The following is a 16573-nucleotide window of genomic DNA, read 5'->3' as shown; positions in this document are numbered from 1 at the left end:
GGTGGTTGAGGAGGAGACATTGTCAACGTACAGCTGGCCATGGGTCATTTAGTCCCACAAGCGACAGTGGAATAACAACTATGATGCCCATGGCCGATATCACAATTATAATTACAATTATACTTACTATTCCTACACCAACTCCAATACTACCCCAACTAATAACCATAGTACTTATCCTAATGATAAAAAAAATAATGATAATCGGAGCCCCTCATATCTCTCGTCGCGAGACCAATTCCTATCCTTCGACTACGACGACTTGTATACTACGGGAGATGAGAGTGGATATGATGACGAAGACGATGATGATGAGGCGGATGGCAAGGCTATGAACTTCGGCTTCATCGGCAAGGTTGTTGATACGGTGAATACGGCGAGGGATATTGCTCATGTTATTTGGAATGTTGGATGGCGGAGTTAAAGAAGAGAAAACAAAAGTGAAAAAATGAAAATAATAGAAAAAAAAATGATGAGGGAGAGGGGGAAAGAGGAGGTGATGCATATTTTCTAGATCTAGAGCGCAGAGGGTGGTTTTCTTCATTCTTGCTCCAGGGATACTTGCTGTATTTCATTTACTATTTTCCCTTTGCCTTTTTTTTGTTGCTTTTTCCCCTCCAAAATGAAAAGAGAAAACAAAAGGTCCCTGGAACAAAATAGGCCTTACTGAGGGCTTATAGATAGTGATTTCAGACTAACTACATATAAATACATAACAAATACAGTGTCCAGCCATTCTTTTCCACTTTCTCTTGCCTCATTTTCCTTTTTAATTTTAATGCTTTTCTTTTCTTTTCTTTTCTTTCTTTCCTTTGTGTGTGTGTGTGTGTAATTTATATCAACTCCACAAAACCATGTACCCTTTTCTCCTTTTTTTTACAAGAACTTACCAACCATTCCCTGAGTTAGATAAACCAATTATTTCGTAACGCACAGTCACCGGATAGATTGATAACCTTCAGTCAGCTAAAAATAAGTGGGGTTGCCGGCCATTGCTCACAACATATCAATCTCCTTGATTTTTATTACAGTTGAGCCCAGAATTTGGATTTGATCTTGCTTTGGGAAAGCTGGAGGAAACAATCGAGGGACTTTTTTCAAATTTTATTCTGTAATTTTTTTGTTGAATTGCCTTGTAGCTTTTGTGATAAAACCCTAGGGTTATGTCTATAATCACGTGACTATCTGATTCTTCGGACCAGAGATTCAAACCTCTCTTGACAACAACCGACTCAAGCCCGCTCGGCCCAATCTCACCATTGGCTTTTTCTTTTTGCGATTGCGGGTTACCGGGGATGGGGGTTTCCTGATATTCATCCTGTTATGACGCCAGTTTGTTTCTCTGTCTCTCATTTTTACGAATTTTCATATCATTCATGCCGGAGCCCCTTTCCAGGGGCATATTATGCACCGGCACCAGCTACGTTGGCGAGATATTTCCCTACCTGCCGACTTTGGGATTGACGTGAACTTGGAGAAATATTTAGAAAAAAAAAGAAGAAAAAAAGGAACAAGGCCTACACAAGCATTTCTGACCGCACTACGGAGCCAATTGATTGTTCTCTCGCTTTTTCAAATTCCCCTGCTTGCGAGCTAGAATACATATGTCCACAACTGCCGTCGCATCCGAACCTGTCTACTAGCAACTACTCCTCCCCGAAAACACGTCCGCATTACTACAAAACAACCATGGAGGGTGTCAACGTCTCCGAGCTCGTCGAGCGGCTGGGCAGCGACGAGGACGCAGTGCGCAAAATGGCCGTTTTCAAGCTCCAATCGAACATCGGCGACCCGTCGTTCGCTGACGTGTTCATATCGGAAGGCGGGTTGGCGAAGTTGAAGTACCTGGCGTTGACGGCTACAGGGAATACGCTTGCATACAGCCTGGCGTCGTTTTCGCGGTTGCTGGAAGTTGATAAGGGGTGGGAGTGTGTGGAACAAGATCTCGTTACGAGGGTCAGTATTTTGGGGGTTCCTGATTTTCACAACTTTTTTCTTTTTCTTTTCTTTCCTTTTTTTACTCGTTTTAACTAGATCGGAATCTTTTGACAATTTGGCTAACGAGCAATGGTGTGTTATTGTGGTGCTTCTGTAGATTGTTGAGCTTATCGTTACCCATCCGCTTGTGAATATCCTTCGTGGCGCGATGTCGATCTTAGTATCCATCGTTTCTCATCCACATTCGAGCCAGCATCGCTCGCAAGAACCAGGCGTTTTTGGGTTCCAAGCGCTGAAACCTGCAATTGCGGTCTACCCACATTTTCTGGAAATGCTTGTCAGCAGGCTATCATCCGCAGACCATGCGCTATGTGCCAATGCGCTGCAGTTAATTAATTCATTGATGAGGGACTCGATCATCAACGAGAGTGAGGCGGAGTGGCCCAAGTTTATAAAACGGTTACAGGATCTAGGTGTCATTCGAGCGGTGTATGTGTTGATGCAAGGCACGGCACTGCAGGACCTGGCTCACCCGCTCCTTGAGTTTCAATCATCGACAAAAGTCCTCTTGCGAAAGTGGAAGGATGTCCCTGTTGAATTAGAGAAACCGGAGCATCGGAGGGCGTTAAAAGGGATTCATCTGGCTAGCAAAACTGAGAAGGAGAGGGAGAAGGACAAGGACAGGGCAGCATCGGAGAAAGGGGATGACACGCAGCGATCTCGAAGACATAACCCGGAGAAGTGGAGGCGGCTTGGTTTTGAATCGGAAAGCCCCCAGTGGGAGTTTGAAGAGATGGGGTTCCTGGGTATGATGGATTTGACGGACTATGTGAGGAAGCATCAGGATGAATTCCAGAAAATGCTTTTGGAGCAATCTGCGAAACCGCCGCCTCAGCGATGTCCAATTGCAAGAGCGTCCCTGGCTATCACTTCAGTCCTCTATGAGCATTTCGAGGTTGAGAAGTCGGATCTGGACGATGTGAAGAGTTATCTTGTACTTGAGTCAAGGTCGAATTATGATAAATTATTCAAACCGCTTCTTCTCCACTGGCCTAGATTACATGTCGCGGGGGTGCACGCGTTTTTCCGTCTATGGAAAGCTACCGGCGCTGAACTGGAGGACTTTTCTAAAATTGTGGAACTGGTTCGAATCCTTATCGAATCTGTCATCGGCGGCGCCGCGCGGACAAAGGATGTGCACGATGTTGAGGAGGAGATGGCGGAGTTCGAATACCAACGGCTTAGAGAGTTGCAGATGGAATTGCTAGAGCTAACTTACGAAGATGCATGGGGTCAACATCTACTCCAGGTCCGTGATGAGCTCCATCACGAAGCGCTACAGTTTGTGAAAGAGCAGCGCATCAGATGTTTGTTAGAGGGGGCGTGGTTTCCGACGGAGAACGCTCATAGTAACGTGGAAAATGGGGTGAATAACAATGGGAAGCAAGATGCGAAACGTGTAGGGGCTCCGACGACTATATATCGCTATGTGCAGTTATCGCATAATCGACGGTACCTGCATTATGCCGACTTTGTGTCGATGGGACAGCAGGCGCCTGATTTAGAGACACTCACGGATAAAAGTACGCAAACTTTGCTTGTCCGCTTTCTGATAAGCCTACTAAGAACTATAATTTAGTTGACCTTAACATCGTCTCCTCCGTCGTGTCCAATGTTTCCGCCTCTTCCGACGCGTCCTCCGGCTCTACCATAAAAACCCTTCCCCACCCATCCTCTTCCACCAAAATCAGCATCCACGGCTACGTCAGTCAACCTCCGGGCTCTTCCTCCAACGACAGTCCCCAAAAGCACCAGCATCAACGCAGCAACAGCAAGAACACACAAAAGGAAGCCGTCCTTCTAACGCTGCACCCGCAATCCCATAGCATCGCATCCGAGTGGTTGGATGGACTACTAATGCTGCTCAATCAGCAGCCCATCACTGCAGAGACGAATAAATTGATTAACCTAGTTAGTAATTATGGGCTGAAAATTCGGCTGTTGAATATCAGGTTTGATGATGGGACGTTCGTAGGAGATCCGCCTCAGATTCCAAGTCGAGACGGGCTGGATGAGGATTATTATTATGACATGTTTGGGGGGAGTTGAGAGCTTAAGTGGGTGCGGTCAGATTTCCATTTTCTGCCTTTCAAGTCCATTTTGTTTCTTTCATTTCTCCCCCCCCTTTTTCATTTCCATCTTCTTTCTCTGGAGGTTTTCTTGAACGCAGGCTCGTAGTTTGAGCAGGGGATCTTCTGATTTGAGAGAAATATGTGTCTGGTTTTTTATTTATTTGTCCCTTGTTGGAGTTTGAAAACCGGTTGGCCTATTTTTCCATTTCCCGTTAACTCGCGCGTCCGAGGGCCATGCGATTTCGTTTTTCAATTTCGGTTCGTGTACAATTTCTTTGCTTTTTTCCTCCAGGTTTGCCCTTTCTTGTAGATAGATACCTGCCCTTCCCTCCCACCATGTTTGATTATCATGAGAGGTTCAAGTTGTTTTTGAATTGTCTTTTGAGGAACACCTCATATTAGTATCCATGAATAGAGATTCTTTTTGTTAAATACCCCCTTGATAACTGATTATACGGACACCCCATATTTTCCATGTATAAATAAATGTTCATCTCATTTGTTGCATGATAAAGCAGTTCATTGACCAATAAAAAAGTCACGTTACCGCAGAGCGCTCTAGCCCAAGAATTTGACAGGTTCAACTTCACTATGTGTTTTCACGCGTAACCACACGCCGGCGTTCCTACGGATAAATAAGGCGTATACCTCGTTTTAAAACTACTTTGCCAAAACCAACCATGACCTCTGAGCCCAATTGGCACGAGCCCACTGCCACCTCTCTCTCACGCCCCTCCCATGTCCGCTCCACGAACCGCAAAACGGCAGCGGAGGCTTGTCGTCCTCTCCTCGGACGACGAGAAGGTTAACAATGGCACTCAAAATCATGAGAATGTAAAGAAAGATGAGGAAGGGGAAGACGATGACTATGTTGAGTCTGGACGGAGGAGAAATTTTCAATTGAAAGAAAGAATTAACCGAGGTGTGAAGAGGAAGATTACACCAGTGCCGAAAGGAAAAGTTGCGTGCCCATCGAGGACGGAAGCGTCTACGACCATTCCTGCGGTTGCTGTTGCTCCCAAACTGATAACAAATACGCTTCCTACATGCTTGCTGCAGAAGCAGACACAGAAGTGCACCCAGAAACCGTCCAGTTCACAGCAAAAGCGACCGGGCCAGCCACGCTCCTTACAGACGACTCACGGCTCATCTCCTGAGAAGAAGAGGGGGAAAAACCCCCACAATCGCCCGGAGGAACCTTCAAAATCGTTGCATTCATTTTTTGCTAGGGCCACGGAGGAGGAGAGGTGGAGTAGGAAGAAGGACAGCGATGGCCTTGGTGCAGGAGTGGAGAGCAGTGTCACCGAGGAAACAGATCTTGTGGAAGAAATTGAGGACGATGACAAGGAGGAAGAGATAGTGGATTTCATTGAGGATGATTCATATGAGGAGTTATTTGCAAGTCATATTTTCAGCAGTGGGGGCGGGAACCGGGTGCAAGGGGGTAACAAGACAGGCTTGCACCTGGATCGGAGGAAAGCGAATGATATCAAGGGTCGACAGCACATAGATACAACGAATTCTACGAGCGGGCTTGGGAGGCGATTTCTGCTTCCTGGTGGGACTGCAACTGCTGAGCCAAGCCGGGCCCGCGACTCTCCTTCGCCCACTCAATTGTTCACGAGGGGGATACGCCCATGGGCGGAAGAATATGCGCCAACCAATCTCGATGAGCTGGTGGTTAATAAAAGAAAGGTTTCAGATGTGCAGAAGTGGTTGGTTGATGTGTTTAGTGCGAAAAGCAAACGAGTTGAGTGCTATTATATCTTTCCCCTTCGTATCCTTATCTTTGCAGGGCGTTGCTTTCGTCGACTGTTGCTATCAATTATGCTGACGGCCCCAGAGAGTTCTTGTTCTCAGGGGCCCAGCTGGCAGCGGGAAATCAAGCACGATATCGCTACTTTCCAACACCATTGGGTTCGAGATAGTTGAGTGGAGGAGCCCATCGGGCTCAGAATTTTCGTCTCAAGGATATGTATCTATGGGAGCCCAATTCGAAGATTTCCTTGGAAGAGGTGATAAGTTTGGAAGCCTTTTTTTGAGTGACGGCGGGCAAGAGCCGTCGCAGTCGGCAACACATGGAAATGCGGAACCTCTCAATACTAGTACTATAGAAAAGAGACGTGTTATTCTTGTTGAGGAATTCCCAAGCTCCTTGAACCAGAGCTCATCCGGCTTGCGGGCGTTCAGACTTGCTTTGCAGAGTTACTTGGTGACAGCGACTCCTCGGCAACCGTTCGACAACCAATTCATTCGAGACACTAATATATCAAGCCCCCCTCTCATTATGATCGTTTCGGAAACTATGCTGGGCTGGGGAGGTATTTCCTCTGACAGCTTTACGGTACATAGATTGCTCGGCCCTGAAATTTCGAGCCATCCTAGCGTGAGTATAATCGATTTTAACAGGGTAGCGCCAACCTTCATGGCCAAAGCTATCGACCTGGTTCTGAAAAAGGAAGCTCGTCGATCGAAGAGAAAGAGAGTTCCGGGACCCGAGGTTTTAAAGGCATTCGCGCAAATGGGAGACATAAGGAGCGCGATTTCTGCGTTGGAGTTTATGTGTTTGCGAGGTGAAGAGAATACAAATTGGAGTGGAACTGTAGCTGGTCGCATGAAAAGGTCTAGTAAAGGTGGCATACCTCTTACGTCAATGGAAAAAGAGTCACTAGAAACGGTTACTAAAAGGGAGGCTAGCCTGGGTATATTCCATGCGGTGGGTAAGGTGGTGTATAATAAACGTGAAGATCCTACGATTTCGCACGGACTCAACCCTCAGCTGCCCCAACCTCCACGACATCTTCAACCTTATGCGCGACCCAAGGCTTCCCTAGTCTCAATCGATGATTTAATCGATGAGACAGGAACAGATCTCCAAACATTTATTGCAGCGCTACATGAAAACTACTTACTCTCTTGCACTGGCCCAGCTTTTGCGGACCATTTTGAGAAGTGCATTTCGTACTTATCAGAAACGGACATTTTGGGGCCTAGCAGCCGATTTCACAACACGCAGACAAATCGAGGCGGAGTTGGTTTGGCGCGTTCCTCATATCAGGGTTTTAGTTCCAGCATCGACATGCTCCGCCAAAATGAAATTAGCTTTCAGGTAGCTGTACGGGGATTGTTGTTCTCTCTGCCTTTCCCTGTCAAAAGGAAGGCTCCAACAGGTATGCGAGCAGGCGACGCTCATAAGATGTTCTTCCCGACCTCGATGAGACTTTGGAGGCAAAACGAAGAACTGGATGGGCTGTTGGATTTGTGGATGCGTCGGCTCACAGATCCTACAATGGGCATATCCTCTGGAACAACTATTCCACGGCTGGACGGCGTGGAATCGTGGAAGAATCACCGCTGGGTGGATGGATCCGCTGAGGATACATCTGCGTACCCATCACATGCGGCTCGAGCAATGATCTCTCGTGAGGAAATTCTTCTGGAGCGCCTACCGTACTTGAGCTTGATTTCTCGAAACCCGCTGGAACGTAGGGAATTAGAAAAAATCACCCAATTCTGTGGGGTTGGTGGACCAAGTGAGGAAGAGTTTGTCGATGTTGGTATAGAAGATACCTCCTATGGTGGCGGTTCTGCGATGGACCCCTGGAGTGCACCTGCAGATAAGGATGTCTTTTCGCCGCAGAAACAGAGACCGGGGATCAAGCAGGGCCAGGTACCTGCGAGTAAGCCCTTTGCGCCCCAACTTGCAATTCCAGTTCAGGAAGCAGTTGAGAAGTTGGTGCTTAGTGACGATGATATAGAGGATGAGTGATCTGATTTGTCCTGATTCATGTAGTATCTTGCCTATGTTATTTTGTTAAATTTGGCGTGGGTTAATGGATTTGAGGGAATCTTGGGAGGATATATCCTGTTCATATTTCTTTTCCTTGGCGTCAGATTTTGAGAATAGGATTTGGGTATTTGACTGAAGGATAAAATATAATTTTGCTTGAGCCGGAGAGGCTCCGAGTATCTAACGCAATTATAATATGACCGTTGCCTAATACAAAAAAATATTTTAGATTTATTTTAACATTACAAGCACGATTCAGAAGGTCAAGGAATATATATTGATTGCACGCAATGATCTGGATGATGTGGGATACATTTATTTAGCTTCCCGCACCAAATATAATTCCGAATTGACCAACGCCCCTGGCTTGTACGCCCAAGGATCCAAACATCAAGGCCAACACAGCAAACTCCTCCAACAATGCCCTGACAGCTACATCATTCGTCCCGATTGTAACCCACGGGTAGGCTGAATTTGAAGGCTAGTTCATCGGTTTGGAATGTTCGTTGCCGCTCCCTCTTCTCCCCAGCGACTGCTGTGAACTCTGCACTTCATGCGCCGTAAGCATTGACTTACTTTAATCTTAAGCTATATAGGCCAATTAGCCGTGCGCGCGTGAAACTATACAAGGCGAGCTCATGGCCAACTCATTAAATGATCCTTCGAAGACGCAATTGCCGAAGGGCAATGCAACCGGCACTCGGGATTTAACTAACGGCAATGTCCCTCCGTCGCGCAGCAGCATGCTCAAAGATCCTGGAGATAAGCGACGTGAGGTTAAACAAGGAAAGCCTGAGGTCGAGGATACAACGGATAAGAGCCATGGCCTTACAGCAGCAGTTGTTCAGACGACTATCCCAGTGTGGCTGAATATTGGCATCATGGTGTCCTTGATATTTGGCGGGTGCTGTTCTAATGTAGTTGGGCGATTGTTGATATTCCCCGAAAATTTTCTTTTTCTTCTTGCAAGCCAGTACTAACAAAGGCGTTTGAGACAGGTATTTGCTCTAGAAGCTATCGTCAAGTGAGTTTTGCCTTCTGGACAGGCCTGATCGTTAAGCGATGATGGTTTGCTGACCCAATTGGCTTGATGCAGAGACTACCCAGAATCTGGTAAAGCCAGTCCTTCCTCCGACTTTCGACAGATTATATATGAAGAAAATTTTTCTAACAATTGCTACGCCTAGGGTTGCTGATAACATTTACTCAATTCGCTTTCGCTGCGTTCTTCACCCTTCCCAATGTCTTCTCATTCTCCGCCGGGCCCCGATCATTCTTCCTTGCGCCTCGGGAAGTCCCTCTAAGATCTTGGGTGATATATACCGCTTACTTCCTCTCTGTAAACGTCATCAACAACTTCGTCTTCTCATTCAGGATCTCAGTCCCGCTTCATATCATCTTCCGAAGCGGCGGCCCCGTGGCGTCGATGATAATCGGCCACTTATATAATTCTAAGACGTACACAAGAACTCAGATCCTGGCAGTAGTATTGCTTACAGCTGGGGTGGTATGTGCCGCGCTGGCGGACGCCAGTGCCAAGGGCAAATCTCTAGATATCGCGCTCAGTACGGGGAAGGATGACGGCCCTGCATTGCTGACCAGTTTAACTGGATTTGCGCTTCTTGGGCTTGCAATGGTCCTTGGTGCCTTTCAAGGTGTCTACGCGGACTGCTTGTTTAAAACTTATGGCAGCAAAAGCTGGCGCGAATCGCTTTTTTACGCCCATTTTCTCTCCCTCCCATTTTTCATTCCGTACTATTCAAAACTCATATCCCAGTTGAGAGTAATATTCGCCTCTCCGTCCGTCCTAACCTCTCTCTCTGCTACGTCCATGCTCGCAAACACCACATCCAGCGCCCTCACACAGCGCCCTTCTACAGCGGCAATTACGACTGTACCCTTTCTCTCCGCGGGAAATTTTCTAAGCCCTGCAGTTTCCTATTTTCGAACCCTACCCGAGCAGTCCCTAGTTTTCCGATTTCTTTGTCAAACGCCCATAAAAGTAGTATACCTAATACTTAACGGCCTAACGCAATATGTTTGCATTCGCGGAGTGCATCTTCTCTCTGCAAATTCATCTTCTTTGACAGTTACTGTGGTGCTTAACATTCGAAAACTAGTCTCGTTAATTCTGTCTGTATACGTATTCGGGAATGTACTTGTAAGTGGAGTATTAATAGGTGCGGTATTGGTGTTTGCTGGTGGGGGGTTGTATGGGTATGAAGGGGCAAGATTACGGCGGGAGATGAAAGCAAAGACAAAAAGACAGTGACAAGAGTCTGCCACTTTCTAACGTCTAACGCATGGCTATTTTTGGGACCCTTTTATTCTGTTTAGAATAGTTGTTTTGTTGCTTCGACTCGGTTTTCTTTTGGGATATGTCCCAGGCTACCACTATTAATCTACACACAGAGAATCCTTCTTATAAGTCAATCTAATGGATGATAATCTCTACCCGGCCCCAGTGTCTTGTGGATACAGAGAACTCTGGTGGGATATCAAATTATACTGCCTCAGTATTAAGGAATAATTTATGTTGTATTATATTCCTTTAATGCATCGGATGTAACAATCACGATAGTAAGGAAGCACTGGAATTCTCAGGCCCAAAACAATAAAATGAGAAACATCAACTCGCGCGACGAAAACAGGATCCAAGTTGAAATAACAATCCATCCCTGACAAATCACATACGGAGTGACAAAAAAAGTGCCTACGCATCCGTTTTGATGATATCGGCAGCCCGCTCAGCTACAGCATATACTGTCGCCATAAGATTGGCAGGTGGGATAACAGGAAAAATACTTGCATCACACACACGCAGATTGAGTGTTCCATGAACGACCAGATTCTCATTAACGACACCCCCCTGGTCCTCAGGGAGCATTGCAGCTGTTCCTGAGAAGTGATACGCCGATGTTACCGTGTCACGCAAATACTTCTTCGCCGATTCTACATCCGTGAGGAAGGAGTCGGAATGGTTTCGTCGTCCGTTTGGTTTTTTGAGATATTTGGTGAGTGCTTCATTTTCGTGCAAACGTTCTACATCAAGCAGATTTTGGGCCAGGATCTCGATATCCAGTGGATGGGAGAAATAACGGGGGTCAATTGTTTGCTTATCCTTAGGATTGGCAGAGGATATATGAGTATGGCCGCGAGAGAAGGGGATGCTCTGCATAACTCCTAAACTGAGATAGTTACCGGGGAGGAGTCGGGTCCCAACGAAGCAGCTTGTGTTAGCTTCGTGAAGGTTGGCTTGGGCGAGAAACATAAACATGTCACACGTAGGCGCGTTGTGTGTTTCGAAGATGTCGCGGACAGTGGATTGGAAGATAGATGCAGTGGGCAAGTACTTATCGAAAAACCGCGTCTGTGATTTCTGACCGTCGACACCTGCAAATTCAAGAATCGGCATCAAGGCACTTGACTGAACCCCCCCGATAGTCATTGGACCGGCTTTGTGTTCGGAATACATCTGCATAGCAGACTGAGTAGCTTCGGGTTCTTGTCGGAGAAGTGGATCTCCAGTAACTACGCCGTCGACAACCTCAAAGCTTATTCCGCTCATCAAGTGGTCTTGCAAATTTTCTCCAACGTTTGGGTTATCAACAATGACGGGAATATTATATTTCTGAAGGATTTTCTTGTTTCCTATTCCGGACAATTCCAGCAGTTTGGGGGTGTTCAATGCTCCGGCGGTAAGAATGACCTCTTTGTTTGCTCCGACGGTGACAAGCTGACCTTTAACGTCGACCTCGACACCAGTCGCGTACACATCTGGTTTGGAGCCTTCTATCAGCACTTTCTTGACGAAGGCATCCGTTAAAATATGTACTCCTGGGCGTTGCATCGCAGCAATGCCATATGTATTCGCAGCATAGCTCCTTGTTTTAGTTTGGGGATCAACAGCCGCAAGACTGCTAAACCCACCCGTTGAGGCTCCGGAATACGGGTCGGCGGTAACATCGTAGCCAATGCTCTTGAACAATTCCACCCATGCCTTCACAAGCGGGTTTTGAAGTTGCCCCGGAAACGAGACTTGGATGGGTCCCGAAGAACCGTGGGCAGAGGGCTCAACCCAGTTCAATCCCAGGTGCTCGCAAGTTTCGTCATCAGGGAGATTTAAGGTATACGACTTCTTGTAATACGGGTGGAGGTTTTTCCAAGTCCAACCCTCATTCCCTAGTTTGGACCATGCATCAATTACAAGCTCTGATGCTGAAACGAATGCCTGGCCGTTGATGCCAGAGGAACCACCCAGCATTTTGCCCTGAGCTGCGTTGTTGGTTCTGCCACCCAGTGTTACCTATTCTCTGGACTGTTAGTGGCCGTTCCAAGGAGCATCATCCCCCAGTACTCTGAGGGACGGTAGTTGATAGAAACACACCTGGGGGACTGTCGCGAACGCCCAATCGGCATCCGTCCCAAACAACGTAGTCCAGAGAGCAGGAACATTCACTCTGGGATCTTCAAGATGATTTGTTCCCGCCTCGAGAACGACCACGCTTGTGCCCGGGTCCTCTGACAGTCTTGCTGCCAGTACTAGGCCCGCAGTACCACCACCCACAATGACATAATCAGCTGCAGTAGGAATCTGCGTGGTTGACATGTTGAGCAAAAGCCTGAAAAGAAGCTGGACGGAGACGAAATCAAGTCGACAATTATGGAGTTAAATAATGGGAAAAGGGATTTCGACAGATACATCTAAGTACCCCGCTCGCCCAGCCTAGATATGGCTGTGGCGTTGTAGGCATATAATGTGAAACGAAAGCCGAAAACCATCGCGTATACAAAATGCCAATGCCGATGCCATGATTAAACGATCTGTTAAGTGAGTGAGTTACAGGCATGGGGTATATAGTTGAAAGGTGGTTAATAAAAAGTTGAACATGGTTAATATCTCGGACTGGAATAACCTTTGGTGTGGTTTTGACTACGGAGTATAAACCATTTGTCATTAAAACTACATGCGCTAGCCGTATCTCCCACACATCTCCCACACATCTCTAAATACTCTGAATGCTTCAGAGACAGTGATTTTATCATATTTTCAGAGCTCTATTCCTTAGCTAACCTGGATTCTAAGTTTCTAACTCTTAGTCAGTTACTAATTCTAGCCCATAACTACTTTTCAGATGTTGAAGAGCTCTGAATATTGAAGTAACTATGACAACTGATTAATATAATATACTGAGGATAGTTAACTACAGATTACAGTATGTAAAAGATGTTTAGTATAGAGATTTTAGTGAGGGAGTGAAGGGCTGAGCCATGGTTTATTTTTCAGACCCACTTTTTTTAAACCATGTTCAACTTTCAGGGCTGTTCAGTGACCCTGTCCAGGGCTGTATGAGTTTCTACAGTGTCAGCTATACAGCCTTATACAGCTCTGTACACGCTAATCTGGCTGAAAAAGATCTGTGTCAAGCTGACTTCAAAATCCACTTTATAGAGTTCAACGGTGTACTCAGTTGGAAAAGTGGATAATTTAAATCTATTCAAGTTAAGTCTGTACTGTATACGGAGTATGCTGGAATGAGTTATGATTTGAGCTGACTTGTTTGAAGTTTCAGTGCTGGCTGGTTTGGAACCTACAAATATCATCAAAAATCAAGAATCATGATGAGCAGCAGTGATAATGCAGTTCAGAAGACAATACAACAGTATCTATATTATAGACAACAATTAATTAGACTTACTTCTGCAGAAGTGATTTATCAGAGCATCTCAGCTGTCTCATCTAACACTCAATTCATTCATTTTTTACTGATATTTGATGTGAGAAAGTGATAATATAGTAGAATTAATAATCATCATCATAATAACTAGTTAGTTAGTGATAAGTAATAAAAGTAATGTCAAAACATCAAACAGGTTATTATTCATTATAGAGAAGGGTGATAATAATAAAGATTCGCGCTGTCAAAAGACAAATATCCACTTTCTATACGGCCCTGGCACTGTACAGACAAAATCACCGAACAGGCCCTAAATAAACCACGGTTCAACTGTAACCCGACCGGCATGGCTGATGCCTGAACTTTGATAAGCTGATTAACAATCTTGGACCCTTAAATTTAGACAAGTGCTGATGCTCAAACCTTATTGACCTTTCATCCAACATCAGATTACAATAAAGAAAGAAGAAAGTATGGATGGAAAATCTTAATGAAACCAACCTGCCAACCCTCTCCTTATCTTGGCCGTTGTGCAGACTCCGTTTTTCTCTTGGAAATATTCTGCCTCGGTCTCGCCAGGGGATCCATGTCGGTAGGGTGTGTTCAGTATACTCATGGGCTTTTTCTATATGTAATGCCTGCTGATAATCGATGATGCTGTGCTGTCTATTGGAACTGACTGGTTTGCCTCCCACTCATCCAGCCCAACGGGCTCATGCACCTGTGCCTGTGAGCGATTAACCCAAATCAAACAAAAAAGGCACTCGCCAAAGGGAGCAAAAAGAGGAATAAATGAGAATTGTTCCTAGTGAGACAAATGATGAGAAAAGACGAGAGAGATGGCGACACTTGTAGAGAAAGTAGAAAGGCTCAAAGATACAGAGGTACGAAAGAACAATCACGTGCAATATATGTATCAAATAAATAACCTAGGTAGTATTATTACCAGCCACAAAAAATAAAAAAGAGATAATATTTTACAAAACTTCTCCAACGATCCTCGCGGCTTCTTTATACGTGCCCAATAGTTTCTCGCACTTCTCGCGTTCTGCCTTGATCCCATCGTCCTCATACAGAAGCTCGGGAAACAAGTCCTCTTTATACAGTTCGCTGACGAGTCTGTTCTGGACCACTTCTTTGCTGTGGTTGACAAGAAGATGCATGATGGCTTTGGGCACCTGATCAGCAATGGTTTCGCGCACGATATTGAAGTAGGAGGAAATGAGACGGCGAATTAATTCCGTTTCGAGGGCTTCACGGTCTGTGAGTGCCGGTTCTAAGTTATCATTCTAGAGAGAGGGTTAATTTGATTCATTGTTTCTGAATTTTTAGCAAGGTGTCATGGGACATGACCTACTGGGAATGTGGGTTCGCCGTATTCCGAAGATACGGGATATTCAGTATTGTCCTGAGGGTATTGGGCGGGAGTCTGAGATTTTACTTCATTGCGTCGGAAGCTTTGGCTAAAACTGGGCTCTGTGGAATGATTGGCATGGCATGGTTGGGGAAGCTGCCCCTGACTTGTCGGAGAACCCTCTTTGCCAAAGAAGTAGTTGAGAAATGAATCTCTGGCGGTTCCAGCTGATTGAGTTCCATTACCATAGGAGGAAGTTTGAGGCCCATTTAACGTGGCTGTGGTGGCGGAATGGCCATTTTCCAGCGCATGACCAATGTGCGGTGATCTGCTTCTATTATGAGATTTCTGGCCGCGGATTGCCAGATTTTGTAACTTTTCATCGGCATCTTGTTCTTCTTCGCCATCTGGGGTTGCTGTTCCATTAACGGCCCCAAGTTCCTTCATCCGTCTTCGTTCTCGTTTCCGTCGATCTTCAGCCATAGCAGTTTTCCTCTCTTGTTCTTGTTTGTTCTGGATCACGGATGACATGGCAGAAGCTGCACCAAGGAAATTTGGATGGTTAGTATTAATATATGCGCGCTGAATAGAAATGAGTGATTCGACGTAGGCAGAGCAAGGGCCAAGTCGTTCTCTCAGAAGATCAGACACGACCTCAATGAGCTTGGCTTGCAGGCGGGGAAATCGGGACAGCTCAGTCGAACCGCAGGTATGGCATATTTTTATAAGTTCCTCGTAGACAAGTTCGACACATCTTTGGCTGGGGATTTCGAGAAGCTTGATTTGAGGTTTAACAAGCAAATCAAAGGCCATTTCAGGTACGAAAAGGCTAGGTCTAGGACCAGTAGAGTTGCGGATGGCTGTTCGGATATCGAGGGCGGAAAGGTTATGAGTTGGGTCAATTGTCTCCAGAGAGTTCCCGAAGACAGAATTGAAAATATAATAGATCCGCGCACCACCACAAAGCTCCTTTGTGGAAATCTCGGAAGAGGTTCCATCAATCGAGGAAATAAACGAAGATGCAAATCGGGTCATGAGCTGCAGGATCAGCGAACCTCGGTGTTCCTTGCCGTTGAATTGTTTGTTTCCGTAGCTTGCCAATTCTTGCTGCGTTTGGCCCATCAAAGTATTTAACCGAGCTTTTATATCAGGTAGCCTATCGCGAATATGTGACATCAATGTTGTGTTTAAGCTTTTTGCCAGGAACTGAGTCCCACAGCGAGTAGCAATATTTCGGTAGGCCGGATGGTGTCTGAAAAACTCCGCTTCGGCTGTTAGTGCCTCCGCCAACGACTTGCCACTTTGGATATCTTGTTGGGATCGATTGACCACTCCAATAAAGCCCAGCTTCAATGGATACACTCGCCCGGACAGGATATCCAAAGCGTTCGTGCCGTGGTCCATCAGATCCAGCTTCGTCAAGATCCCGATAGTCCTTCGGCCCATTGGGTCGACATGGCGAGCAAGTTTCAACGCCTCAGAGTTCACAAGGTCAACGTTCGCAGGAGAAACCGCCAAAATTATGCTATTAGGTTTCGCAATGTATTCCGAAATCAAATTGCGCGTCTGGTTTTCGATATCGGAGGGGCTGGTCACCGATGGGCACTTTGGTCAACCCGGGAAGATCTACCAGAGTCAAGTTGAGCACATGCGGCGAGAATATCTTCAAATTGATAGGCTG

At 46.0% G+C, this 16573-nt stretch overlaps 6 protein-coding genes across 6 annotated transcripts in view; 3 read left to right on the top strand and 3 right to left on the bottom strand.

Moving 5' to 3' along the window:
* Window positions 1-241: 241 nt before the first annotated feature.
* Window positions 242-394, bottom strand: HCAG_01887 (predicted protein; the record flags this gene model as incomplete). The annotated part of the gene is made up of 1 exon (XM_001544790.1): window positions 242-394. One exon carries the CDS (start codon window positions 392-394, stop codon window positions 242-244), a length of 153 nt encoding a protein of 50 aa, XP_001544840.1.
* A 1295-nt stretch (window positions 395-1689) lies between these two features.
* On the top strand, window positions 1690-4047 carry HCAG_01886 (conserved hypothetical protein; the record flags this gene model as incomplete). Its single annotated transcript, XM_001544789.1, has 3 exons — window positions 1690-1956; window positions 2096-3521; window positions 3578-4047. The coding sequence occupies 3 exons, from the start codon at window positions 1690-1692 to the stop codon at window positions 4045-4047; spliced, it is 2163 nt and encodes a 720-aa protein (XP_001544839.1).
* A 761-nt stretch (window positions 4048-4808) lies between these two features.
* HCAG_01885 (predicted protein) lies at window positions 4809-7839 on the top strand (the record flags this gene model as incomplete). The annotated part of the gene is made up of 2 exons (XM_001544788.1): window positions 4809-5785; window positions 5931-7839. The coding sequence occupies 2 exons, from the start codon at window positions 4809-4811 to the stop codon at window positions 7837-7839; spliced, it is 2886 nt and encodes a 961-aa protein (XP_001544838.1).
* Window positions 7840-8498: 659 nt separating this feature from the next.
* Window positions 8499-9441, top strand: HCAG_01884 (conserved hypothetical protein; the record flags this gene model as incomplete). The annotated part of the gene is made up of 5 exons (XM_001544787.1): window positions 8499-8777; window positions 8859-8884; window positions 8957-8982; window positions 9048-9367; window positions 9394-9441. 5 exons carry the CDS (start codon window positions 8499-8501, stop codon window positions 9439-9441), a joined length of 699 nt encoding a protein of 232 aa, XP_001544837.1.
* A 1132-nt stretch (window positions 9442-10573) lies between these two features.
* On the bottom strand, window positions 10574-12469 carry HCAG_01883 (predicted protein; the record flags this gene model as incomplete). Its single annotated transcript, XM_001544786.1, has 2 exons — window positions 10574-12166; window positions 12248-12469. The coding sequence occupies 2 exons, from the start codon at window positions 12467-12469 to the stop codon at window positions 10574-10576; spliced, it is 1815 nt and encodes a 604-aa protein (XP_001544836.1).
* A 2046-nt stretch (window positions 12470-14515) lies between these two features.
* HCAG_01882 (hypothetical protein) overlaps window positions 14516-16573 on the bottom strand; it is a gene marked incomplete at both ends in the record, with an annotated part of 2574 nt that continues 516 nt past the window's right edge. Inside the window, 2 exons of the mRNA XM_001544785.1 lie at window positions 14516-14827; window positions 14896-16497. Of these exons, the coding sequence (XP_001544835.1) occupies window positions 14516-14827; window positions 14896-16497 (1914 nt within the window). The remainder of the gene's footprint in view (window positions 14828-14895; window positions 16498-16573) is intronic.

Source organism: Histoplasma capsulatum, genomic scaffold, assembly GCF_000149585.1.
Source record: "Histoplasma capsulatum NAm1 scaffold_1 genomic scaffold, whole genome shotgun sequence".
Lineage (NCBI taxonomy): Eukaryota > Fungi > Ascomycota > Eurotiomycetes > Onygenales > Ajellomycetaceae > Histoplasma > Histoplasma mississippiense.
Note: the sequence above shows the minus strand (reverse complement) of the source record. Positions and strands in the feature narration are given on the sequence as shown.